This window comes from Pleurodeles waltl, chromosome 3_1, assembly GCF_031143425.1.
Source record: "Pleurodeles waltl isolate 20211129_DDA chromosome 3_1, aPleWal1.hap1.20221129, whole genome shotgun sequence".
NCBI classification, from domain to species: domain Eukaryota; kingdom Metazoa; phylum Chordata; class Amphibia; order Caudata; family Salamandridae; genus Pleurodeles; species Pleurodeles waltl.
The window spans coordinates 1,989,162,002-1,989,188,653 of NC_090440.1; the positions used below are offsets into that span (position 1 = coordinate 1,989,162,002).

A 26,652-nucleotide genomic window follows, 5' to 3' on the forward strand; every position below is an offset into this window, starting at 1 on the left:
TCATTAAGGTGAAAGGCTTAAATTACAGACAAATGCTGTCCGTTAAGCCTTTCACCACGGCAACGGATGGCAGGGTGAAATTACGGGCAGTCTGTGAAAATTATAGACAGGTGGTCACCCTAGCATCTAGGGTTAAGTGCTTGGAGCAATGAGGAGAAGCTAAATATGTGTGACATTACTATCTAGTGCGGTGATGTGGGGAAATTAAATGAAATGCGTTATTAACCCTAGAAGCGTGGCACTTGGCAGGGCAGATTGTCTGAGCGTATGGATCAGTTGCACAGAACTGTAGAAACATTACGGTACTGCAGCTAAACGTTAACATAAATTGCCATCTCATTGAGATATGACGGCAGACTGGTGCTGGATATTGCTGACAATAGGCAGTGCTGACGTCTGGCTCCAGCGACCTCTAGTAACATCCCGTGGCACTGCAGACTATTGCAGTGATAGCCACCCTCTGGCTGCAGGCACCTCCAGCACCAGCCTGTGTCATTAGACCTTTTTTAGGGTCGAGCCCGCGTTGCATGCGCTCGTGCATGCGTATCGCAGCGAGACGCTTTTGTATTTAGAAAAGGGCTCGGAGCCCTGTCAACTTCACGTCAGTGTTTTTTTATTGGTTCGTGGGCTTGCCTAATAAAATCTGCTTGCTTTCATTAGTCGAAGGCAAGCATACGTCATGCCTTTTCCGGTGGCTAGCCCTCCTCGAGCGCAGCGACTAAGTACAGAAAACATGCGAGGCTCGCTGTTTTCCATCGGGCTCGTGGACTTCTTTTTCTCTAATTTATGAGCGCGATCTCGCTAGGGAGAAGTCGAGCGCTTTACATAGTTAATTTCACTTTTTCGGGTTGTGTACACAAATGCACTTTTGCCCGATAGGTGAAAAGTTGGGTTAGGAGTTTACAACGCGATCAGCTCTAACATGAGTAAACGCGAGACCCGTTGCATTGTAAATGCTTGTTTTTACTGGCGATGCACACCCGCCTTACGCTCACTGATTTATGGCCTGTGATATGATTTATGACCTTGTGTCAAGACATGTGTTTCCGGTTGGGCACAGTGAACAGCGGTATCGTAACAACTGCAAATAAAGCTGTGGCCAAAAGCTTCCAAATACAATGTGTGTAGACTTTGAATTGCATGTCATGTGAAGTGGGAGTGGCCGTGTGTGATGTTTATAGCCTCTTGCGGTCAGCCTTCGAGGACCCGGCTGAGCCTGGGAGTCAGGATGCCACCTACCATCTACGTATGGCGCTGCTCTGACCTCTCCTCTAAAGCTCAGATTATACCACAATAAGCCTTCTTTGTCTCCCCAATCTTCCTCCTGTTCCTGATCTTTCTGGCTAATTGTGACATATACATTACAGAAAACACTGAAGTGAGGTGTTAGGTGACCCCTTTCAAAGGATCACCACCCTCCTCATGCTGAAACCCAATAATTCCTACCCCCTTCAAGCTCCTCTGTTCATCTCTTCAGTATCCTGCATGATGTCCCAAAGCCCCTACTGTCATTTAATTTACTTTAATGGATCTCCAGGAAACAGGTGATAATGCATGGAATTACTTCACTGAATGCACAAGGCTAAACCTAATAACCAGTAATGTACCAGAGACTAACCTTCGCTTCCGGTAGTACTGTGCAACTCACCATAAAGCTCCTTAATGCTTCATCAAGGCTACTAAACGCTATATAAATGTAATCACAATACAATACATTTATTACATCAAAAAGGGTGTTAATACATCTTAGTGTTACAATGGCTGCAGGGTGCAATATGAGAAGAAAAGGTTTAAAAAGGCAACGAAGCTCATTTTAAAGTGTTGTTAATTAAAAAACAACACACTATACAAATAATACATTTCCCTAAATAACGCATAGTCATGTTACATTTTGTGAGTATTCAGCTATGATGAGTTTATTCACAGGCGTCTTAAATAATGTACACCTGCCTTTTTTGCAATACCAGGAATAGGCATCAAAGAGTTCCATACTGCTGCAGGAAGCCGCACATATGGCACTGTTGAGGAGTCAACAGCTGCAAAACAAGTTGCCCGTGGCACTAATAATCCTTGCACCATGCCTATCTCTTAATAAAAGCTTTGTATTGTCAGTGTTTATGATAAGTAAAGTTAAGTAGTGATTAGTATGCAGACGTTCAGCTTTAAAATCTGTTTTGGCCAGAATGAACTTCCTTAGTTTGTCTGATTGTACACTCATTAGAATAAATATACATTTGTTTAGGCTCAGTTCCTACGTGCCGGATAATTAATGAAGTGGATTGTCTACAAGTTTCTTTATGCAATGCCATATCATGTTCACTGGATGATAACAATAGCTACAGTAGTTTCTTTGCTAATGGCTTTGTAGAGTACCACGTTATATTGTAGCATTTGTATAACACTTTTCTACCTCTAATGATGCCTCAAAGTTTTCTTGGGGCACTCGAATAAGCTTCTTTTCAGGTTGTTAAGCGTGGCTGGTAGTGTGTGTGTTCTATGTTGGAAATATTTTGGGGGACTCTATGAGGTTCAGAGGCTTGTTCCAAACATGCAGTAGAAAATGTGTGGCAGCGCTTCACCATGGATTGAAGCAGAAAAATGTGGGGAAACAGAGACACATTTGCCTACACTTACCCCTCCATTTTTACCATCATTATTGGTTATGGTGACTGAAGGGTGAGCTTCTCCTGGTGTGGTTGGTGAGTAGGTGTAGGTTTCTAGTCTAGGCTAGGGAAGGGCATGACCCAATGAAAATCAACAGACACCATTCTAACATGGTACATTCATGTGCAGAGATGCTCTTACACAAGAAGATCATGCAGTTCCATTAATGTATGTATTTATGGGATCCGCTCTGGGATGGAGATTGTATGACCCAGGAAAATCAAAAGACTCTTCTCTTATATGAGGCTTAGTGGCTCACAACGGAGTGAAGGTGTGGCAACCCTAAGAAAGCAGGCATCTGTTAGTCTGCTAAGGAGCAGAAAATGCTGTCTCAGGAAAATCAAGAGGCATTACAATTACCTCAGTAGATGAGGTCCGTATAAAAGTAAAATGTGGCAACCATAGGAAATTGCTTTACACCATTCTTACTTGGGACTTTGGGGCCCACTCTTGAACAGAAGAGGCTGCCTCCCAATCTTTTGGTGAGAACAGCGTTGAGAAAATAATTCCTTTGTTAAAGTCGCTAAAGACAAACTCCATGTTGAGACAAAAAGTTCCTTGCATAGCTCTTAAGAGTGTGCTGCCCTTGTTGGTTTTGCTTCTTGGGCTCACTGGGGAAAACAAAACAAGAGACTAACAATCCATCAAGATCACTGATGCACCTTCATGTTGAATTGACATAGACCCCAGAGCATTGCTGTAAAGTCGAGAAAGCACTCCCTGTGTAGGCTATGTGGTATTGGTGGTAGTGCCAGCATAACCCCTGCTTAAGGCACAGTCCTTTTTGCCTGCCTTCTTCAGTAGGGGTAGATGGTCTGTCCCATATTTAAAGGTTTGCACATTTCTCTTTATTTACATATGATTAAGATATGCATGGAAAAGAATGCACGCTTGAGAGGAACTGTGATTCAGGGTTAGCGTCTCCCTTGTTACTGCCCATCTGCTAGACTGTGGACTGAGTATGGAACAAGAATCCTGTTGGAAGTCTTCCAAAGAGAAGAACCCTTTCTGTTGCTGAAGAGGGTTGCTGGACTACATCTTACAGAGAAGAGCCTATCAGTAAAGAGCTGAACAGCCTAGCTGCATGAGGACCTGTGGAAGATGTTGCAGTTGTGAAGTCTGTGCCACTTCAGGACACATCACTAAGGTGCGGTACTGGGAAACACTCTACATCTGTCTGCATAACTCAGTGCCTTGGGGAAGAATTCTCACAAGCATTACTGTTTGAGCCCTTTCTGTCTCTGACCCTATTGGCATTGCAGGGAAACCAGAGCCTGTCTGTATTTGACTCCTAGAACTTTGATGAAATCTTCAGTTCCATCTCCTGGGCTAAAAAAAATCTAACATGTTACTAGGCCGGCCACGCTGAGTCCATAACCTCATACCGTATCTAAATCATTTGCATAGATATATTGATTTCTACTTCAAGTCCATCTACAGCTCTGCTTACAGTAAGTAAGGACTGTGTGCATTGGAGTCCATGTCCCCAGTACTGTGGCCATCCTCCAACCTAGAGAACATCCAACCGTGACTTATGGCTTCAAAGACACAGGGCTGCAAGTGTAGGAGCTCTAATATAAAATCCACACTTATGCACTTTAATATTTTTGCTGAAGGTGGGGTGCAAAGGAGCCCAAAGACTACCCTCAATAAAAACATACTTTAGCTTCTTATGCTAGTACGTGGCTAGGCCTTGTCAACTTGCTTCCATCCACGGCCAAAAAGACCAGCAATGTACAAACTGCAAAGAATGATCTTTTGTCCAGGATGCCATATCACAAAGGTGTCATGATAAAGTTTCCAGAACTGTTTTTTTAAAAAAAAGTATTTTTGTTGGCAATGCACTTTGAGCATGACTGATTGAGTTTACCAGAGTTCATGCTTGGATGCAAAGCAACAGCAGTGAAGCTAGAGAAACGAAAGTGAGAATGCTGATCCTCTCGCAGTTTCATACACCTGTAATGAGCAGTATGCAAATGTGCTTTTTAAATTCTTGAGCTGATGAAGATGCAGCTTCAGCTGCATTCCTGCAACAGCAGAAGTGTGCAATCTCGCTACATTTGCACGTCTGAGAACAATTTTGCTGTTCAGTTCCTGAAAAGTCAGAGTAGTATCAAGCCAAACTGAACTGTCCTGGAAATCCCAGCCAATAGGGAATCGAAACCTAACTGTGGCAGGTCAATACTGGATTGTTCAGAGAAGCCCACATGAGTGACGTTTTTAGCAAAAGAATGTCTTCTACATGAACCTTTATATATGTGAGGGTCATCCAACTCGATCCTTCAAAGACCGAAATAGCACCACCTACTACAGCGCACCTCAAATCTTTCAGAAACTCATTCAATATGAGTTTGTTTTGAGCTTGACCATCTCAATGGTTGTCCTCAATACTTCTGTATGTACTGTTGTAGTATACCATATCCGTCTCTAGGTGTCTTTTTGGTTACAATCCATATGCAATAACCACAAATTGAAGAATTTCCTTTCATGACTTAATTACAGTATGCTATAGATTGAAATGTTATCATTATAATCAAAATCTTTTTTACATGAATTTTTGCCATTAACGGTTATCTGTAATTCCATAGCACTCTCAAATTCCTGCTAATACTCTTATGGCGTGACTTTTAGCTGAAAGCCATGCCTGTGGTAGTTGATGGGCATGGTTTTACTGGATTCAACAATTCATTAACTATACGTTGCAAGACCAGAAGTCCTAGAGTTGCAGCTTTCTGTACTCAATAACATTTGGCAATGTTCAGTCTGCACCACCTTCTAAATGAAGTATATCTGATAGAGACTTCTAGTTGCAGATTCCTTACCTTTGAATTTCCCAAGGCGTCAGACTGGATCCGGATTTTTTTTTTCGAGTAGTACCTCTGCGCCCCGTCAGGTGGCGTCGGTCGACTCCCCGGGCATCGTTAGCATTGTGCTCGCTGTGATGACATCGCGGTCGTATATAGGCTCCACGCTGGCGCACTGATGTCAGTTCTTTTCTTTCTGCGCCAGCCTACGCGCAGATCCTTTGAGAGCTACCTCAATCATTTTTTTACTACGTCGACACTTTTGTAGAAGTTTTTGTATGAGTTTGTGGATGCGTCGAGGGATGTCCCGCAAGACCGGATTCAAGCCCTGAGACTCCTGTCACCGAACCATGTCGGTGACGGATCCGCATCTCATGTGTCTTTGGTGCCTGGTGCATGATCACGACCCGAAGTCATGCTCCGATTGTCGGGTCAGACACTTGACTCCGCGGTGTTCACGGTCCCGTTCGAGAGGAAGGACTCGAGACCGACCGGGGAGTCACCACCACCCGGGTCACAAAAAGAAGAATTTGAAGAAGGACAAGCGTTCTTCGACTTCACCCTGTCGATCGGATGATACGACGTGGGAAGAGCGTCAACGCTCTAGGCCTCCGTCAACGAAGCCTTCATCAGGGTCGGCTCCGTGCTTCCCTGACTTCCCAGGAGCCGGAGCCACCCCTGTCCAACTTAAGGAATTTTACGAGGCCATGCTCCTTATTTTTGGGCAGTCCGACCGACCTTCGGGCACAGGTGAGTCGGTTGGGGTTCCCTCGGTTTCAAAGCTGTCCGCTTCAGCCACGGCTCTGGAGGGCCCCTATCGCGGATCCGTCCCTACGCCAGTCGTGCCACGGCGACCTTCCCTGGCATCTGGTCAGACATCAACGCTCCTGAAGTCAGTTGGGCCCACAATCGACGTCGATCCCATCCTCATACCCGACAACCTGGAGCCGGAACGACGCCGATCTACGCCGATTCAGTTCTCTTTGGGCTCTCCTGGGCCCAGGGTTGATCCATACCCTTATTCTTGTAGGTATGGATACGGGGAGAGTATGGAGGGGACGCTGGACCCTTTAGAATACCAGCTTGACCCCCAAATGGACTGGGTGCAGGATTTGGGTGATGCCAGTGGTCTAGAGACCTCCCCTGACACTGGTATGCTCTCCTTCCAGCGTGGCTATGGAGGAGGGTGCTTCTTATTCCGTGGTGGTGAGAAGGGCGGCTGAGGTCCTGTAGAGGGCATTATATGTGCCCAGGGCCTGTAGATTAAAAGCCACTAGTGGGCCTGCAGCACTGATTGTGCCACCCACGTAAGTAGCCCCTTAACCTTGTTTCAGGCCTGCCATTGCAAGGCCTGTGTGTGCAGTTTCACTGCTAATTCGACTTGGCATTTAAAAGTACTTGCCAAGCCTAAAACTCCCATATAAGTCACCCCTAAGGTGTTCCCTAGGTAACCCCTAGAGCAGGGTGCTGTGTAGGTAAAGGGCAGGACATGTACCTGTGTAGTTTACATGTCCTGGTAGTGTAAAACTCCTAAATTTGTTTTTACACTACTGTGAGGCCTGCTCCCTTCATAGGCTAACATTGGGGCTGCCCTCATACATTGTTTGAGTGGTAGCTGCTGATCTGAAAGGAGTAAGACGGTTTAAGAAGGTCATATTTAGTATGGCCAGAATGGTAATACAAAATATTGCTGACTGGTGAAGTTGGATTTAATATTACTATTTTAGAAATGCCACTTTTAGAAAGTGAGTATTTCTCTGCACTTAAATCTTTCTGTGCCTTACAATCCACGTCTGGCTGGGTTTAGTTGACAGCTCCTTGTGCATGCACTCATACACACCTCAAACACAGGATACTCAGCCTCACTTGCATACATCTGCATTTTGAATGGGTCTTCCTGGGCTGGGAGGGTGGCGGGCCTGCTCTCACACAAAGGACTGCCGCACCCCTTACTGGGACCCTGGCAGACAGGATTGAACTGAAAGGCAATCTGGTGCACTTCTAAGCCACTCTTTGAAGTCTCCCCCACTTCAAAGGCACATTTGGGTATAAAAACATGGCCTCTGCCCTACCATCTCAGACACTTCCTGGAGAAGAAACCTGAACCAGAACCTTCCCCCTGACAAGAAGAACTGCCTTGCTGCCTAAAGGACTCCCCTGACTGCTTTCTGAAGAGGACTGCTGCCTTGCTGTTGCCCTGCTGTCTTGCTTTGCTGCAGAAGTGCTCTCCAAGGGCTTGGATAGAGTTTGCCTCCTGTTCCCTGAAGTCTCAAGACCAAAAATACTTCTTTCCTGCAGCTGAAATCCCCTGGCAGCAAAAATTTGATGGACCGCCTGCCAAGAACGACACACAGCTTGCTCATGCTGAATAATTTACTGCACGGTAAGTCCGGAACGACGCAGCCCGACATTGCGACAGAAGATCGACGCAGCGTCAGCGACCGGAACTTCGATGCACAGCCCTACTTACCTGTACTTACCTGGGATGGGTCCCCCCCCCCATCCATTTGTGTCCTCCAGGGGTGGGCGAGGGTGGCTGGGGGTGTCCCTGGGGGCAGGGAAGGGCACAGGTGGACTGCTTCCATGGTCAGAGACCATGGAGATGAGCCCACAGGTCCCTTAACGCCTGCCCTCACCCAGGCGTTAAAAAACAGAGCAAATCAGGCTGGGCGCCATTTTTTAAGGCCTGCCCCCTCCTGTGCATCAAAATGACGCAGGAGTATAAATAAGGCGCACAGGCCTTAAAGTCATTTTTTTGGACGGGAACTCCTACCTTGCATGTCATTAACGCAAGGCGGCTTCATGCATCTGGAAAATGACGCACACTGCTGAATTTTGACGTTTGCGGGGTCTGGCGTCAAAGTATAAATATGGTGTTAGCTTTGTGCCGAATTTGCGTGAAAATTTGGCACAAACAGAATATAAATATGCCCCTTGATATCACTTTCAGTGATATCCCTACATTTGCTTATTTCATCTTTAATCGTTTTTTACCTGCATTTATCCAGATAAATATTATAGATTTTTGTAAACACTGTGTGGTGTATTTTTGTGGTGTTATATTGTGGTATTGTATGATTTATTGCTCAAATACTTTACACATTGCCTTCTAAGTTAAGCCTGACTGCTCAGTGCCAAGCTACCAGAGGGTGGGCACAGGATAACTTGGATTGTGTGTGTCTTACCCTGACTAGAGTGAGGGTCCTTGCTTGGACAGGGGGTAACCTGACTGCCAAAAAAAGACCCCATTTCTAACATGCCCTCGCTCTCCATTCCTTTTTGCCCTGTTGATTGAGCGCATAGCCTGGGCCCTGCGTCATTTCAAAACCTATTCCAGAGACCCTGGTGATAAAGCTGTACGCAGACAATGCCATGCTGTACTTAACACATACAGCGGATAATAGGAACAGGGCATTACAAATAATCAGGACCTTTACAGCTTTAGCAGGCTATAAGATAAATTAGTCTAAGACTGAATACCTACTATTTAACGCTTAAGTAGAAAGCATCCCGCTCCTTTTGAGAATGGATGGATAATAATCCAGGCCCCTAAGAGATATATTTGGGAATATATTTTTCTGAAAAGCAAGAGAATTTTTTTCATGTTACCTATTACCCTGTTTTAAGGAGAGTGGTCAATTTACTGTTATCCTGGAGGCGAGTCTCAATCTCAATTATTGTTAGAATTGCCCCAATTAAAATTATGATACTCCACTCCATTTTTATTCCTATTTCAGCTATTCACACACAAATTAGATAATGGTTTATTTCTAAGTTGGATCAGTCTGTGCACTCATTTGTCATGGAATCAAAAGCACCCGGATTAAAAATGGGTACTCTGCAATTGCAGAAGAAAAAAAGTGGGTTGGGTCTCTCTGATCTACAGCATTATTATCTGGCGTCCTTGGAAATACAGATAAGCTGTTTGTCAGAGTCCACTAGTTTTGACAGTTTGGTTCTTCTCCGAATGCTAACTGCCTTGAGTTTCCCTGACCCTTCTAGGTGTATGAAAGCCCCTAAACATCAGAAAAAGTAGGATATAAAGTGGTATCCCTCTTGATGTTATGCAGGAAGAGGATTTTCTCAGTGCAAGGTATTTCTAATATTATTGGTGAGACGCCGTTAAGTTATTGTAGTTCCCTGTGGCCGGGATTAACTAAGGAAACTATAGGCAAGTGGGCCAACATAGGTATAATTAAGGTGGGGCACTTCTTTGAGGCCCCTAGGTTAAGACTCCTGCAGGCGCTGTTTCTAGGCAGAATCCTGTATAGCCAGCAGCATTTTGTCTGAAAGACCAAAAGGAAGAAAATGTAGGCAACACCAATGGGGGTAGATATTGAGTCTTGTAAAGGACTCGTAAAAGATTTGTTTAGGGGGAATGGAGTTAACCTCTTGGTTAGATTTTGGTCCTTAACCCCAGACCATGTGCAGCTAATTGAAGGCATATGGAGAAAATGGATGTAATATATGAGGATTGATATTAGTGATTGTTCAAATAGCCCTTTGTTTGCAGGGTTATCCCCAAACATTTTGCTTCTGACCTCCTTTTCTTGATCCTGTAATAGATTTTGTTTTTGCTGGCTCTGGGCACTTTACCACTGCTGACCAGTGCTAAAGTGCAAGTGCTGTCTGTGTAAATGGTATTGGAGATTGGTTTATCTCTGAATGGCATATCTGATTTGCTAGTAAGTCCCCAATATAGTGCACCGTGTGCACCCAGAGCCTGTAAGTCAAATGCTACTAGTGGCCTTACAACACTGATAGTAACACCTACATGAGCAGCTCTGTTAACATGAGAGAGAGAGAAAAAAACATGGGGATTGCCTTTAACTATCTTTTAAGTGTAATTTCTCATTGGGAGCAGATCGAGATGTGGAGTTTGGAGTCTCTGAACTCACAATTTGAAAATACAACTTTTGGTGAAGTTGTTTTTTGAATTGTAAGTTTCAAAATGACACTTTTAGAAAGTGGGCATTTTTTTACTCAACCATTCTGTGCCTCTGCCTGTCTGTGAAATACACGACTGGGTCAGGATGACAGTTGGGCTGTTGGTGAATTCACTCTAGACAGTCAGACAGAGGGAGCTGAGGTGTGCTTTGCATTTCCTGACGATTCTTCCTGAGGTAGAGTGGTGACACTTGCACCTGAATAGGACTGTGCCTGTCCTTACACCAAGTATTCTCCAACCCCCTGGAGTGTGTCTGGGGCCAGGGCAGGAAAGGCACTGTCTTGTGCACTGCAAAGATTTTCTTTAGAGACCGCCTACTTCAAAGGCAGAAATGGGTATAAGTACTAGACCCCTGTCCCCACAAAGTTAGAATCCTTTTGGACTGCCAGGAAGAAGAGCTGGATGCTGTAAGAGGGACTTCCACTCTGCCTGTTGCTTTGCTGTGCTGGCCTGCTGCTTGCTGATTCTGACCTGGGATGAAAGGACCTGACTTTGCTTTCTATATCCTGCTTCCAAAGGTTCTCCAATGATTTGGCCTTAGCTTGCCTTCTGTTAAGAAGTCTCAGGGACATCAAAGACTTCATCTCCCAGCACCTGGGTTCTGTTGCTGAGAGTTCTGACTTGCCAAGGGGTGCCAAATCCAGTTCCTAGTCCTTGGGAGTGAGTTCTGTTGTAACCAAGAAGAAACCAAGCACATTGACTTCTGAGTGGCTTCAGAAATGGCACCGCTGCCCTACTCCATGCTGCTGCCTGCACCAGAGCTGTGGTCTCTGAGTGCAGCAACCATGACCAACGGCTCAGGCCTGATGCTGCTGCAGCACCTCCGAAGTCCCGCCACAGCAAGTCCCAAGTGCAGGTTCACCAATGTCCGTGACACCCAACTCCGCTGTTGCACCTATTGCCCAGTGGTGTGATTGTGCCTCCACAAAGTTGATGCCTCGCATCTTGACTTGCTGGATTCATCGACCTTGCCTTGTCATAAGAAACCAACACCTCGCCACCGCCGCATTGCCTCCCCTGCATCCGTAAGGATCCTTTGCCTAGCAATAAGGAACAGACGCCTCACTTCCCCGGTAGCAATAAGGAACCGCCGCCGCTCCAGCAATGCCTCACCTGTTCCGTGCAACATCTTTGTTTTCTCATAGTTTGCCAAGGTACTATACCTGGGGTCCGTGCAACTCCGTGACCGGCCCACACTCCCTCGTGAGTGGCTTTGGACTGTTGGGAAAGACTCTGTCAAGACGCTGTGATAGCCCCTGCTGGAGCTCTTGTGTTTCTAAGCCCTTTACTGAGATTTAATCTTTGAAAATGTGTATCTTTACTTGTGTATGTGGGATTTTTTGTCGTTTTGGACTTATTTTACTCAGAAAAATATTGGCTATTTTTCTTAACTGGTATGGAGTACTTTTGTGGTGCGTCACTGTGTTACTGGGGGTGTGTGTGTGTGTGTACACATACAAAAATTCTTGACACATTGCCTCTGAGATAAGCCTGACTGCTCGTGCCAAACTACCAAGGGGGTGAGCAGGGGTTATCTTAGCTGTGTGACTATCTTACCCTGACTAGAGTGAGGGTCCCTTCTTGAACAGGGTGCAGACGACTGCCAACTAGAGACCCCTTTTCTAACAGTGATCAACAATGGGAAAGGTACTTCATTCTGAGTTTTACCTGTCTTAGGGGAGCAAATTTCCAATGTATGGCCTTTTTCAATGGGTGGATGCTTTATTTTACACCTTGTGCTTTGAACAATATCTTTCCATCGATCCTGAAAGGTGCCCAAGATGTAATGCTTAGGGGTAATAGTTCCAAATTCCTTGGGTGTGTAACACCCTTAAACTTTATTCTATGTGGTAAGCTGGACCATTCAAAAAAATCGCTATCCCTCCCCAAGAGTGACCTTTTAAGCCTTGTAGATCGCAATAAAAAAAAAGAAAAAACGAAAGCTGAGAACTTCATTTTCATAGCAGCACTAATCATGCGGTCATTGATCACCACTTAATGGAAGCCCATGCAAGGGCCCAGCTTTGAGCACTGGGAGACAAAAATGAGTCAAGTTAACGAATGGGAAGCCTGGTGCTATGTAAGAATGGATAGGTATAGTATGTATATAGGAAGTTGGAGAGACTGGTCCAGCAAAGTATAGGTGAAATCAGGGCTGACAAGGGTGTAGGAGGGGAAAAAGGTGTTCTACCTGGTCATGATTAGGGATGGACCACCTGGACTAAGGGCGTCTCCCGAGAGGCATACTAAGTTAGCACAGTCACTTTAGGAGGAAAGGTAGGGAATAGGGTGAGGCGGGAGGTAGGAGATTATCTGTTTTTTTTCTGGAGGGATGGGCGAGAAAAAGCTTGCTCTTTCCTATTGGTGTGGACATTAGATGAAGGGCCACGGTTTAAAGGGGTGGACGAGGGTAAGTGAGGATGGAGGGTATAAGATTTTAGGGATCATTTTTTTTTCAACATGGAGGGGAGTTACACATCTATGTACTTGGTGAATTTTGATATGAGCTTCCTCTGACACGATTTAATCTGATTCGATTTGTGTTTTGTAATGTGGGTTGTTATTGTTGTTGAGTATCACCTTTCTTAATAAAAATATTTTTAGAAAAAATCCAGGTACATTGTCTTCCCCTTGTACAAATATATATCCCCTATTTCTTTTTAAAGTTTTTCTAGATCTGTTTTCTGTCTATTAGACTGTTGTATGTCGAAGAAATGTTTTTTGGAGCTTACTGGTTGGAAGTCATGTTACCGAAGCCTAAATTCCAAAATCGTTCATAGGTCTTTTTTTTTCATGTTCTACAAAGTGGTGTAACTGTGTGTGCATATGGAATTGACTTCAGTGTATGTGGTATTCCTGCTGGAGTTTTCCAAATGGTTTGAAATGACCCTTGTCTGATATATTGCCCTGGTTTGTTATCCCTATTGTCGCATAGGTTCTCATTATCCTAATGAGGCTACTGCATTTGGGCGGTAGAATCACCTGAATTGTGGGGTACTAAGTAAAATTCCACACCATGTGACACCTGTCGGCCTCATCCGGATTTCCGGCTAACTAGCAGCGCCTCATCTCTGTCCAAGAGCAGGGATGATTGTGGCAACCAGGCGCATAAAAGGAAGACTCCTCAGGGGAATAGAGGTCGATCAGATCTCATCCCTTACTCTCAGTTACATTAGTCTCACACAGGCAAAGACAACAGAGGCAGAATATAGTTCAGTAAGAGTTTATTGAAGTAACTGCATCTTAGATAAAATGGCATGTATTGCAATACCTAGGATGATAAAACACACTAAAAGCAAAAGGGTGATAAGGAGTGTGAAACACAAAAACAGTCCCACCATACTGTGACAAGTAGTGATATATCTTTTTCCTGCCTGAGCTGTGTTAGAGCACAGCGTAATAAGCCCTAATCCGCCCTTAAGGTTTCCCCCTGGGAAGACATCATCCCTCATACCCGAGCAAGGAAGCCTGTAGTCTAGAGAGACACCATCTCCATATAGGGCAGGGATTCAGTAGTCTAAGCAAGCAGTTGTAGTGAAGACAATCGGCAATCAGCATGCAGTCGTGGTCATCTGGCTGCAATCTCCCTCTAACGTGTATAGGACAAAGGAGTGTTTTTATAATAAAACAGTTGACATTCTCAGAAAGGGTCCCCACGTGAGGATATGTATGTTCCTGTGAATGGTGGCGACACAGCATACCACTTTTACGGGCAACCCTATCTGTCTGCAGCCTTGAGGAAAGCACAAAGTGCAATGCTAAGAACATGATGCTTTCCTAAGCAAAGGAACAAACAGATAGAGAAAATAAAACAACACCCCAAATGTGGCTAATGCTAGAAAAATAAAGCTATCTGGGATAAAGTGTACAATGGCACACCTAGTTTGCTAAAACAACATGTCTAAAATATGGCTAAAATAGCTATACAACACTATCACACCCCAAACTTCTAGTCCCTCATGCGTTGCCACAGTCCTTAGCCAGAAAGGTGTCTCTCCAGTGAGTCTGTTTTACCGCACCACTTTTAGGAACCATGCCTCATTAAAGCAGTACCAGTTTGCCAACCTTCATATAACATGTAATAAATTAAGATTTTGGAGAACCTCTTGTTACATATTCCATACCAGCATACATAACGCATACCAAAATCTGTGGTTTCAACTAGATCCTCAAGCTCAATGGAGACACTGTGGGCCTGATTACGACTTCGGCAGAGGGGATTACTCCTTCCCAAATGTGATGGATATCCTGCCCGCAGTATTACGAGTTCCATAGGATATAATGAACTCGTAATTCGGCGGGCGGGATATCCGTCACATTTGGGACAGAGTAATCCCCTCCACTGAAGTCCTATTCAGGCCCTGTATTTGTACAACCTGGTCAGAGCGACCCCTTCCATGCAAGGCAGAAAACAAGAAAAACCTGTCATTGTGTATTCTATACAGAATCTGCTGTGCATTAAATTACTTGACCTTAAGGATAGCAGCGGAAACACGTAGATCTAATTTTCTTGAAACTCTCTGCATCACTTAACATGGTCTCACCCCCCATCTTTATTAGGTGCCTCCATGAAATTGGAAACTAAGGACACACTGTTTGCTGGGTCGGCTTCTTCTTCATGAATAGTACACAAGCTTTTAGCCTGGCACCTTACTCCTTGGAAGCCTGCAAACTCTTCTGCAGATTGCGTCAAGGTTAATCGCTTAGGCCCACCCTTTTCAGCACATATGTTATCCCTCTGGCCTACATCTTCCCTGTACATGACATCAACATCATCACCTACACCATGCAACTCAAACTCTCCCTCTCGGACAAACCCCCCAAAACAAGAAACAAGTTCACTGCCTGCATGACCAAAGTTGCTAACTCAATGAAATCCAACTGTCTCAAGCTCAACACTGGCAATAAAGAAGTATTGATCTTTGGCTAGAACCCCTCATTATGGGACTCAAACTGGTGGCCGGCCAAAGTCAGACCCACACCCAGCCCCCACGTCAGGAATCTTAGAATAATCATTGACAGCAAACGGGACATGACCTCACAAGGCAACGCCATCACTGCATCCTGTTTCCCCACCCTGAAGATGCTGAGGAAAATCTTTTAATAGGCCCAAAGCAACACCAGAGATACCATCACCCACACCCTTGCCACCTGCAAGTTGGACTACGGGAGCACCCGGTATGCCAGGACCACCAAGCAACTCAGCAGAAGACTACAGACCACCCAGAACTCTGTCACCAGACTCATCCTCAACCTCCCACACAGCCCTCGCATCACATCACTCCTCTAGGAACTCCACTGGCTCCAGTTACTCAAGCGCTTTCATTTCAAACTTCTCACATACACATTTGAGGCATTACATAACTTTGGCTGCACCTACCTGAACAGTCTCATCTTCTTCTACCGACCACCCAGAACCCTCTGCAACACTCTCGCTCACACTCATCCTGTGCGTAAACAGAACAAGGTCAGGAGGATGGACATCCTTTTACATTGCTCCTATAGTGTGGAAAGACTTCTCACTCCACATCATAGGCTCCTCCTCTCTTTTTTAATTCTGCAAGAAGCTAAGGACCTGGCTTTTCAATTAACCAACCTACCCTAGGCATGACTAGGCACACATACCTGCTGTGCTCTAGGATACTCTCACAGGTGATGGTGTTATGTGTATTTGTGAAGCACGCTAACTACACCATCTTCTCCAGACAGACTTGGAGTGTTTGTTGGATTTCGTAGCACAAGTCTGCTCCATGAAGAATGCTTGCAACAACAGATGTTGCTGCTATCCCTGAAAATCTTCTAAGCCACGAACCAGGGTAATCCTGCTCATGTCAGGAAATGGACTTCTCTTTGAGAACTCAACAGAATCCTTTAGAACTGGTAAATCTGGGGAAGTTGCAGATGAACTAAATGGACCCCGCCCCACTCGCCCCCCATCCAGCCTCCAATTACAAGGGATAGAAAGCAAGCATTCAATCAGCAGTCACACTGGACTTGCCTGGGAGACATTCTAGCACAGTGCTCTTGTTCAGGCGCAAGTGCCAGAAGTCGTTGGCTGAGTCTACTAAAATTTTGAACCTAGGGACCACCCCAGACAGTTGCTCTATCTCTTGTCTGACACATTGCCCATTTGAAGTAAAATGCAACACCTGCCCTGATCATTCAAGAGGCATGTCCCCACCATTCTAGTATGGTAATATTTACAAGTACCTCTTCTCTAGACTACTTGCCTCCTGTAGAACCTCATCACAGTACACCCACCAGCCTAACTTGCTGGTGTCCGACTCTATTATTGTGTCCATTAAGGATTTATATATGCCCATGCAGTTCTAGGTCTTCATTAGTTGGAAGAAGCCTAATGGCCCACAATTCACACATAGGGGGTCATTTCGACTTTGGCGGGCGGCGGAGGCCGCCCACCAAAGTAACCCAGTCGGAAGACCGCTCCGCGGTCAACAGACATCGACGGTCATTCCGACTTTCCCGCTGGGCTGGCGGGCGACCGCCAGAAGGCCGCTCGCCGGCCCAACGGGAAAGCCCCTTCAGCAATGAAGCCGGCTCCGAATGGAGCCGGCGGAGTTGAAGGGGTGCGACGGGTGCAGTGGCACCCGTCGCGATTTTCAGTGTCTGCAAGGCAGACACTGAAAATCTTAATGGGGGCCCCTGCACTGCCCATGCCAGTGGCATGGGCAGTGCAGGGGCCCCCAGGGGCCCCACGACACCCGTTCCCGCCATCTTGTTCCTGGCGGTAACAACCGCCAGGAACAGGATGGCGGGAAGGGGGTCGGAATCCCCATGGCGGCGCTGCAAGCAGCGCCGCCATGGAGGATTCCCTTGGGCAGGGGTAAACCGGCGGGAAACCGCCGGTTGCCCTTTTCTGACCGCGGCTTTACCGCCGCGGTCAGAATTGCCCATGTAGCACCGCCAGCCTGTTGGCGGTGCTACCTCCGGCCTCCACCCTGGCGGTCTATGACCGCCAGGGTCTGAATGAGGCCCATAGTGCCCAAACTATATCATGCCCGATCCTAACACCTTCTTCAGTTGCTTTTTTATGTTCATGATCATTCATGGTCATCTGCAGTTAACGTGCAGCTACCACAGATTCTATGTAAAACCACAAAACTCCATGATCTTCTTTTGAGCGCTCCCTCTCTGACTTGGTTCAGCTGATAATGAACCCCAAGCTCCTTGCCATCTTGTTAGAAATGGGGTTTCTAGTTGGCAGAGGTATATACCCTTGTCCAAATAGGGACCACAATCCTAGTCAGGGTAAGTCACAACACAATCCAAATTATCCTGTGCCCACCCTCTGGTAGCTTGGCACTCAGCAGTCAGGCTTAACATAGAAGGCAATGTGTAAAGCATTTTTGCAATATATCATACAGTAACACAGTGAAAATACCACAAAAATGCATCACACAGGTATAGAAAAATAGATAATTATCTGAATAAAATAAGATCAAAACGACAAAGAAACATTAAGCACAAGTTGAAATATCACTTAAAAAAATGTAAATTAGCCCTAATCCTTAGAAATAAACAATTGTTTCTTTGTTACGCACAGTACCTGGGATGCATCATAAATAATGATGCACGGAGACCGCAAAGGAGGAGATGCATGGAAAAATAAGGTGTTGCGTCGGATTTTCCGATGATGATGCGTTGTTTCTTTCCACGTTGCAAGGGGTTGTGTTGCTTTTCAGACGCACAGTCTTTGTTCCTCACTGTGATGTGGGGGTATTTTGATGCCCAGGGACGATGCGTTGAAAAACCTTAACACGCTGGAAGAGGGAGCAGGTGCTGCGTTGATCTGGTATGCAATATGTCAAATTTTCCGTCGCAAGGCAACCAATGCCTCGAATTTCCAATTGGAAAGTCGGTGCTATGCCATTCCGGTTGGCGATGCAGGCTTTGCGTCAGTTTCTGCAGGCTTTGCATTGATTTTCAACGCACAAGGAGTTTATAGAAGAGGTGAAGTCTTTGTTGGCCCTGAGACTTAAGAAACAGGAGGCAAGCTCAATCCAAGCCCTTGGAGAGCACTTCAGGGGGAAGGCAGAGTCAGAGGCCAGCAGGGCAGCAGTCCTTCTCAGCAAAGCAGTCCAGATGAGTCCTTGGGCAGCCAGGCAGTTCCTCTGACAGAGTGACCAATCTGATTTGGTGGGGTTCAGAGACCCAGTTTATATACCCAAAAATGCCTTTGAAGTGGGGGAAACTTCAAAGAGTGGTTTTGAAGTGCACAAGTTCCCCTTTCAGCCCAGTCCTATCTGCCAGGATCCCTGTGGGGAGTATAAGTCCTTTGAGTGAGGGCAGCCCACTTGCCTTTTGAAATGTAAGTGTGAGCCCCTGCACCTTTCCTGCCCAGGAAGACCCATTCAGTATGCAGAAATGTGACTGAGTGTCCTGTGTTTGTGGTTGTCTGGGTGGAATGCACAAGGTGAGCTGTCCACCAGCCCAGACCAGACATGGATTGGAGACAGGCTGTAAGGCACAGATGGTAGTAAGTGCAGAGAAATACCCCCTTTCTAAAAGTGCCATTTCTAAAATAGTAATACTAAATCCAACTTCACCAGTATGTAGGATTTTCTTTTACCATTCTGCCAATACCAAACAAGACATGGCTACTCCTTCCAGATCAGAATCTACCACGGACAGTTCTAATGTTAGTCTATGAGAGGAGCAGACCCCACAGTAATGGAAAACTAATGTATGTAGTTTTAAATGCCAATTTGCAGTGGCAATTAAACTTCACACACAGGCCTTGCAATAGCAGGCCTGAGACATAGTTAAAGGCCACCTACTTATGTAGGTGGCACAATCAGTGCTGCAGGCCTGCTAGTAGCATTTAATTTACAAGCCCTGGGCACATGTAGTGCATGCACTTTACTAGGGACTTACAGGTAAATTAAATATGCCAACTGGGGTAGGAACCAATGTTACCATGTTTAGGGGAGAAAGCATAGGCACTTTAGCACTGAACTGCAGTGGTAAAGTGCACAGAGTCCTAAAACCAGCAAAAACTTGGTCAGAAAAATGGTGGGAGGTAGGCAAAAAGTTGGGCGGTGACCACCCTAAGGCTGTCAGGTCTAACACATCTACATTTGTGCTTGTGCAACTCTGAGGAGATGGTGCTGTTGTGTTACCAAGCTAGACACTCCCACAGCCCCATTGACTTGGGCATCTATTGCCATGTCCAATATTTGTGTTGCCTCTTTCCAGGAAAGAGGTGCTGTAAATCTATCAGAAAGCTTAACTGCATGTAAACATCCTAATACCCACAGAAATGCTCCACTATAAAAAAAAAAAAACTGTCTACAGTATGACAGTCCCTCACTTGGGTGGGGTGGGGGTGGCAGCGGGGCAAAGGGGGCGGGTATAGGAGGGTGTATTCCTTCTCTATATGCTTATTGTGCCTGGAGGCAGATTTACAGCGTGGGTTGCCTGGTGTTTGCTTGAGCTGCTATGCTTCACTTCATCCAGTGAAGGCAATACTGGAGCATAGCCATGCCCTGTTCATAAAGAGCACTTGCTCTGTCACACTTGTTTGATGCACTGGAGAAGCTCCCCTTTACCTGTGGGGATGCCCTTATAGGAGTGTTAGATCAAAAGTACCCTTTGCCTCATTAAGGAAATCCCTTCCAAGAATTGCCATTTGTAGTCCTCATTAATCACTCATTTTCCAAGTTTGTGTCAGTGTTCTGGAAATGTACTGGGGATATCCAGGGGTGTGGAATTTAATAAAATATCTACTTGTCCATGGGACTGCTTGCTTCATACAGCTACGGTAAAAAAAAAAAATCTACTTCTCCCTTTTGTGCCATGTAGTGCGGAAACAAATTATGGCAGCATTCTCATTATATAAGAGTTCTGATAATAGCCTCTCTGATTATGCCAGGGCTAATACTATAACAGAACTTGAATACTAGCAGCTTCTTTTATTGGCCACCTTTTCATACTGGGGCTGGAGGTAGCGGTAACCAATAGTTCCAGGGTTAAAACGCCCTTTTGAGTCTGTGCAAACCTACTAATATGTGTTTAAAGGGTTTTTCCCATACTGAAAGAGGTTTGAAATTTACTCCGGACAAGGGCCAAATGTAAAACTTCTTCCAGGGTTGGGGGTGAAAAAAGTGATTAAAGGGAAAGTATACTTGTAAACGCTTAACAGATTTTCACATGAGCAAATGTATCTCTACAGATTTGCTCGTGCTTAAAGTACAGTTCAGAAATATTTTCTAGGAGTATGATTTCCTGGACTACTTCTATAAATTCTTATGAATACATAAAATACACAAATCTGCACTAATGCAAAGACGTATACCATGGGTGGATTTTTGTGATTTACTTCAAGAATTGTCACGCTAATTAGGTCTGGCATTAACCAAGACCTTTTGTTTCATTAAAATTCTATCTCTCTATCCATCTATCGGCTGGTTCACTGTGACTGATCCCACTTGCATAACCCACTCCTACTCTGTGCATGGATACAAATCCTTGTTACATTACATTACAATTATCGCAATCCGCTCTTTCCCAAGGAACATATCAGCACACAAATTTGTTTTGTTCAGTGCCAAGAACTGCTGTGGCAATGTGTGCTTTTGGGACCAAAAATGATTTTTGCTTTTTGCTAATATTTGTTACAATGGGGAGGGCCCTCTAGCTCCCACAACAATAAAGTTTTACAAAAGCCATGTCAAAAGAAGATATGCCTTGACAAAGCCAAGACTGACAGTCAATGTCGTACCTATTGGCTTTTCCAATGCTTGTTTATATTCATGTTTCTCATAATCTTGTTGAAACTGGTTACAATGCCTTTTCATTATGAATATGTTTTGGAAATACTTCCATGCATCAATCCATTTTACTAAATGATGCTTCAAAGAAATGGTACCTAAATTGTCACAGTAATTTAGCAAAACGTTTTTTTCCTAGTTGTATTTTTTTGAACATTTTATTTTGAAAGCAGTAAATCATCAATCTTGCTTTATGCTTATGCAAATATTTGCTTTTAATCTGATAGCATTCTTGGAGCATTATACATTATATGTCACCTCATATTTTTAAACTTTGCAAATGTGTGTACACTTTACTTTTTTCTCTTTTTTTACTGGAACCACTGTCAGTAGTACAGTCCAAGATAACAACATATATTTAGAACGCTCACCCTAATAATGAAAGCTTTGTATTAATGAACTGTAAATACAAGTTCGAACAGCATTAACATATAGACACAACTATTACCTCAAATGCAGAAAATCCCTTTCTAACTTGGTACTGTAAATTGGCAGCTAAAGGGTTTGTGCTGCGGGGGCAGGGCCTACTTGTCTCAAGGACAAAATAAACCTGAAATCCTGTGGTACTTGACCCCAAACAATGTGTCCTGGGCATGGGGCACGTGAGTGGTATTGCAGTGAGCCTCCAACATGTTAGTCTCGCTCTCCCCTCTCAAAGGCAGGCTGGAAAGGTCCAGTGCCAGTGGGCTGCATTCACAACCCGAAATAGTGATCTGGCACTGACCTCTGGGTACAAGATTGTGGGTCAGGAGCAGCTGAAACCAAAAGAGGACTTTGTGCATGTATGTTGCTCAGCAGTTGTGCCTCCTACAGGGCAGTTCCAATATCCTTTCTTGTAGTTGTGGACCACGACTGATCCCAGACAGCCCTGAGTTCTGCAACGTGAGTAGGGCAGACAGCCCGTGGTCACTCTTTAACAGGCAGTATTGGTCTCCACCATCACGGTGGAGCTCATTGTCCGGTACTGTAAATAAGATTAGTCTGAGCAAATCTACTTCAACCAGTAATGAAAAAGTACATGCATGAAGCAGTGGTATAGTCAAAACACACGTAACACACGTGTGGTCAGATTTCCAACCATATTTAACTGCACATCCTATCCAAACCCGAAATTGCAGGAAAAACTACATTACTCTGGATGTGGGACAGCAAAGAAAGAGGATAATATGAAGGCTGAAGTGGCTTCAGATATGGACTTTTTTTGTCCTATGCCTGTGTGTTAAGTACTGGTGCTTAGTTGTTTGTTTCATCTTTTATTTTTTTTTACTTATTTTCTCAGGGTTCTTGAGAAATGTATTTTTTGGATTGTTCTTGTTGCTTTATTGTGCTGCTGTTGTGCAAAGCTTAATGCTTATCTATGGTTGTATTACTTACTTCTGTGTTTCTTGGTTTACTGTTCTGGTCCCTTATCCGTAACCTTTGAGGCATTTTAGCTCACAAAATATCCAACAAAACAAGGCCTTAAGATCAAGGTTGCAGTAATACCTAGTTACAGGAGCATGGTGAATGGTTGAAGGACACATCTGACTGCATTTCTGTAATTCATTCACCGAGTTCCTATTGTGGCAAATTGTCAGGTCTGCTTCAGTCTTCGGGATTAGAACTATGCACCATACCAGGGCGGACAAAGCAACCGTAAACAATACTAGCTGCAGGGTCCGCTGCTTTCCAAACCAGCTGAATTTAACTCATCCATGTGCCACTTATCAAAAAGGTTACCCTTGTTCAGATCAACTTGGGAGGAGTAAGATGGAGTAAAAATCATTGAACTGAAACCAGCGTCATGCCAACCACACATGCAGTAACCAATAATGTACATCATCAGACTCTATGAGCTGAGCTAAAGGTTTAAGCAGGGAGGAAATAATTACAACAAATGCTAGTCGCCCAGCAAATGTCCTTGCCAAAAACACAATTGAGCCCCATGTCTGCCATTCCCTGAAAACTGTGAGCAGAAAAATATAATGATCACAAACTCTGTTATTCTTCGGTTCCTACCATAAAAAAAACTAACCACAGATTTTCACCTTATTTGCAACGCGGAAGTCCACAGTCTCTACTGACTGTGATCCAGTTTTTCGTTGTTTAGATTTATTAATGCTAAACTTTAACTGGCACCTTATTTGTTTGACTTCCAGAAATTGGGATCACCAAGGAGGAGGCCCTTGAGGCCTTGCAGATCGTCCGGCGTGAATCTCGTGGTGAGGCAAGTCCTTTTGGGAGAGTCTCACAGTCCATCCGCAAGTGCACGGCCCTTGACCTACTAGAGCAGGAGCAAAGCGTTGGCTCCATCATCACATTCTGCTCGGCGCTGGATGACGTTCTGGGGGGTGGAGTTCCCCTCACCAAAGTCACCGAGATCTGTGGTGCTCCCGGTGTTGGGAAAACACAACTTTGGTAAAATATTTGTATAACTAGGAGCCTAGTATGCTTCAGAGCAGCATTCCTGTTGATATTGTTTGTACAAATGTGAGAATTTGTTAAGCCAGAAATGGATTCCTTAGGAAGTAAGTTTAACCTGCTCAGTCTACGCTTCGGAGTGTGTGTGTGTGTAAACACTTTTGTTGACACATACGCTTAACATACAGTGTAATTAAAGAATTTACTATTATGTTTTGAAACAGAAATTATGTAACATGCTCTTCCTTATGTTGTGAAACAATAGTCTTTGACCTTCCTCAGAATATGTGGGCAACAGAATATGTGCATACTGATTGGATAGTGTAAAATACATTTGGAAAATAACGAATCCGAACGTTTTGACTGTGCTATGGCGTCTATAGTATTTTAAAACATATGCTTTTAACGTAGCATATATAAGGCAATTTAACCCGGGTAACTAGTTTATTGGGCAATGAGCTTTGAAGCCTTAATATGGTCTTCTGAATCCATATCCTGATCCTATGAAGGACACAATGGTAAGACCATCTAAAGCCAAACAACACAAATGCTAGTAAACTACAGTTTTCAGAGTTTGTCTCATGAGAATAAGCATTTCGGTAGCTATCCATTTGCGTTTATCTTTAGTGGATATTAAAGGGCTCGTGGAATGGACAACACAGCACTGGCGATTGGAAAAGTTTTTCAGTGTTTTATGACTGTATCTTTTTATTCATTTAACTTCTATATCTTTTGTGATTTTCTCGCAGTACTCAGCCAAAGAAGGTTACCTCATCTTACAGCTGTTACCTTAGTACAGCAAAGATATTGATGTAGCTCCATATCTCACTTGAGTAAGGTTCACTTGCTGTTGGGATTTGTATTTATGTAGCGCTCACTACCCCTGCGTTTTGCATAGTTTTTAATGAGAGTGACTCACTTTGTGGTTGCAGCACGTTATACCATAGTACTGGAAAAACGCCCTTGAATTACTAGTTTAGCAAAGGTACTCCGACGTAGCATTGTAATGTCAGCTAACTTGGGGATTAAACACTCACTAGTTTACTATATCAGCAATGTGTTGATTAGAGCTCATTAATGAGCAGTGGCATTCACTCAGAGAATGCGCCCTGTAGGGTTTTCCTGTGAAAATGCTCAAGAAGGTACTGAATTGGATGCAAGGCTCTGACTGGCCCCACACAACCAGACCTGAAGTCTTTATTGGCTATACATATAAGCTCATGCTTCATCTAACACCAAAGCAAGACTTGTTGATGCATACAAAGAAGGACTTCATTGTAGGAAGACCCAACATACTGGTTGTACCCAGAGAAAAGTAAGAGCGACTGACACTTGCTAAGGAAAGCAGTCCTGCAAAAACTGATTGCTTGGAAAGCCCGCCTGTTGCTCTAAGTGAGGAAGAACACTCCTAGTTCTTTTCAAAACTTTCCTTCTCAGCTTATGCTCCTGAAGCGGTATTAGCTGCATGGTGCACTCGAGCACTTCAAATACATAAATGCACACTGTTTTAAAAGTTACCATCTTTTGCGTGATATTTCCACAGGTTTATGCTGCCTTTATCGGAACTTTGTTTTGTTGGCCTGCACTCTTTACTCCTGCCAACTAGTGGTAAAGTGCTCATGCTCTCCCTTCTAAACATGTTCAATTGGCTTTCATCTAATTGTCACATTTAATTTACTTTTAGGTCCTTACTATATAGTACTACTTGTACCAAGGGCTTGTAAAGTAAATGCTACAAGTGGGCTGTAGCACTCATTGTGCCACCCTCTAAAGTAGCACTGTAAAACGTGTCTCCTAGTCTCCCCTTGTGACTTGTGTGTGCAGTTTTAACCTGCCATTTCGACTTTGCAAAGTAAACCTTTTGCCTGGCCTAAACCGTCATGTTTAATACTCATAAGCCACTGGTAAGACAAGCCCTAAAGGCCCATAATGTAGAAGATCTAAAAAGCAGGGCATCCATATTTAATGTTTTACTTGTCCTGGCAGTGAAAAACCTCCAAAAATGTTTTTGTGCTGTAGCAAGGCGGTTGCTCCTATAGGAAAGTACTTGGTTACATTATAATGCTTTATTTCGGGTTGAGAGCAGCTACAAAATTGATTTAAGGAGTCATTTAATTACTTATTTAAAATCCAACTCAGTGGTCAAGTCAGATTTTATATTGCAGTTTTGAAAAGGACACTTTTAGAAAGTTGCCATTTTCCCCATTTTCCTACGTGAGCCACATGTCCCCTTATGCCGGTGTCCAGTGTCACATGAATGGTGAATAGGCTCCCCTGCGGTGAGATGTGTATTGCTCCCATACCGTTCACAAACTGCTTGGATATGGATAGGTGTTTTCCTCTTCGAGCAGGATAGGGTGGGGAGCTGTACCCAAACCCTTTCTGAGCTACATCTGCCAGTGATAGTGTGCCTACCCTGTCACTCATACCTAGGCCTGCCTTTGTCTTCCTAGTCAACTTGCCACCAAACCCAGTGGGAGTGGAGTGAGCCCTAACATCGAAGAGGTGCCTCCTAGAGCCTTGGCTGGTGTTAGAGTGTTCTCTTCCTGCCCAATCTGCAAAAGCTGGGAGAAAATGTTTGCCAACTTTTCTTCCAAAGAACCATCAGGAGACCGATACTACCATTCACATGGAATTGCCGGTTGGATTCAATTTGCTGGTTTGCTCTGCTAAAGGAGACCTGACTTCCAGAAACGTTTATAAGTCCGAACATAGAGAGCCTCATGAAGACAGACACTGAGCCAAAGCCAAATTACAATGTGACCTCCCTAGGCACAGACCTCATACTTTTCCTGCTCAGTGCTTTTTTGCCTTTTTTAATGTCTGTGGCAGCACCCAACTCTTTAGCAACCACTGTCCTTGAGCCCTGCTTCTGATGTAGCCTGCAGCTTGGTCCACTGAAGACTCATCGACTACCACCCGTTCTCCATAAAAATGTCTAAGTCCAAAGGTAAACTTTTCACGGGGGCAAACCTGGTCTCTGTAGCAGACTGCGACGGTCTAGTGCGACCTGATAACTGTGGTTGGCACATTCTGCTTTTTGGCA

The 26,652-nt window shown here is 44.5% G+C and overlaps 1 protein-coding gene across 1 annotated transcript in view; it reads left to right on the forward strand.

Annotated features, from left to right (window-relative positions):
* RAD51C (RAD51 paralog C) overlaps positions 1 to 26,652 on the forward strand; it is a 417,313-nt gene that overhangs the window by 146,781 nt on the left and 243,880 nt on the right. The window contains exon 2 of the mRNA XM_069226398.1: positions 23,345 to 23,603. Coding sequence (XP_069082499.1) covers positions 23,345 to 23,603 — 259 coding nt within the window. The remainder of the gene's footprint in view (positions 1 to 23,344; positions 23,604 to 26,652) is intronic.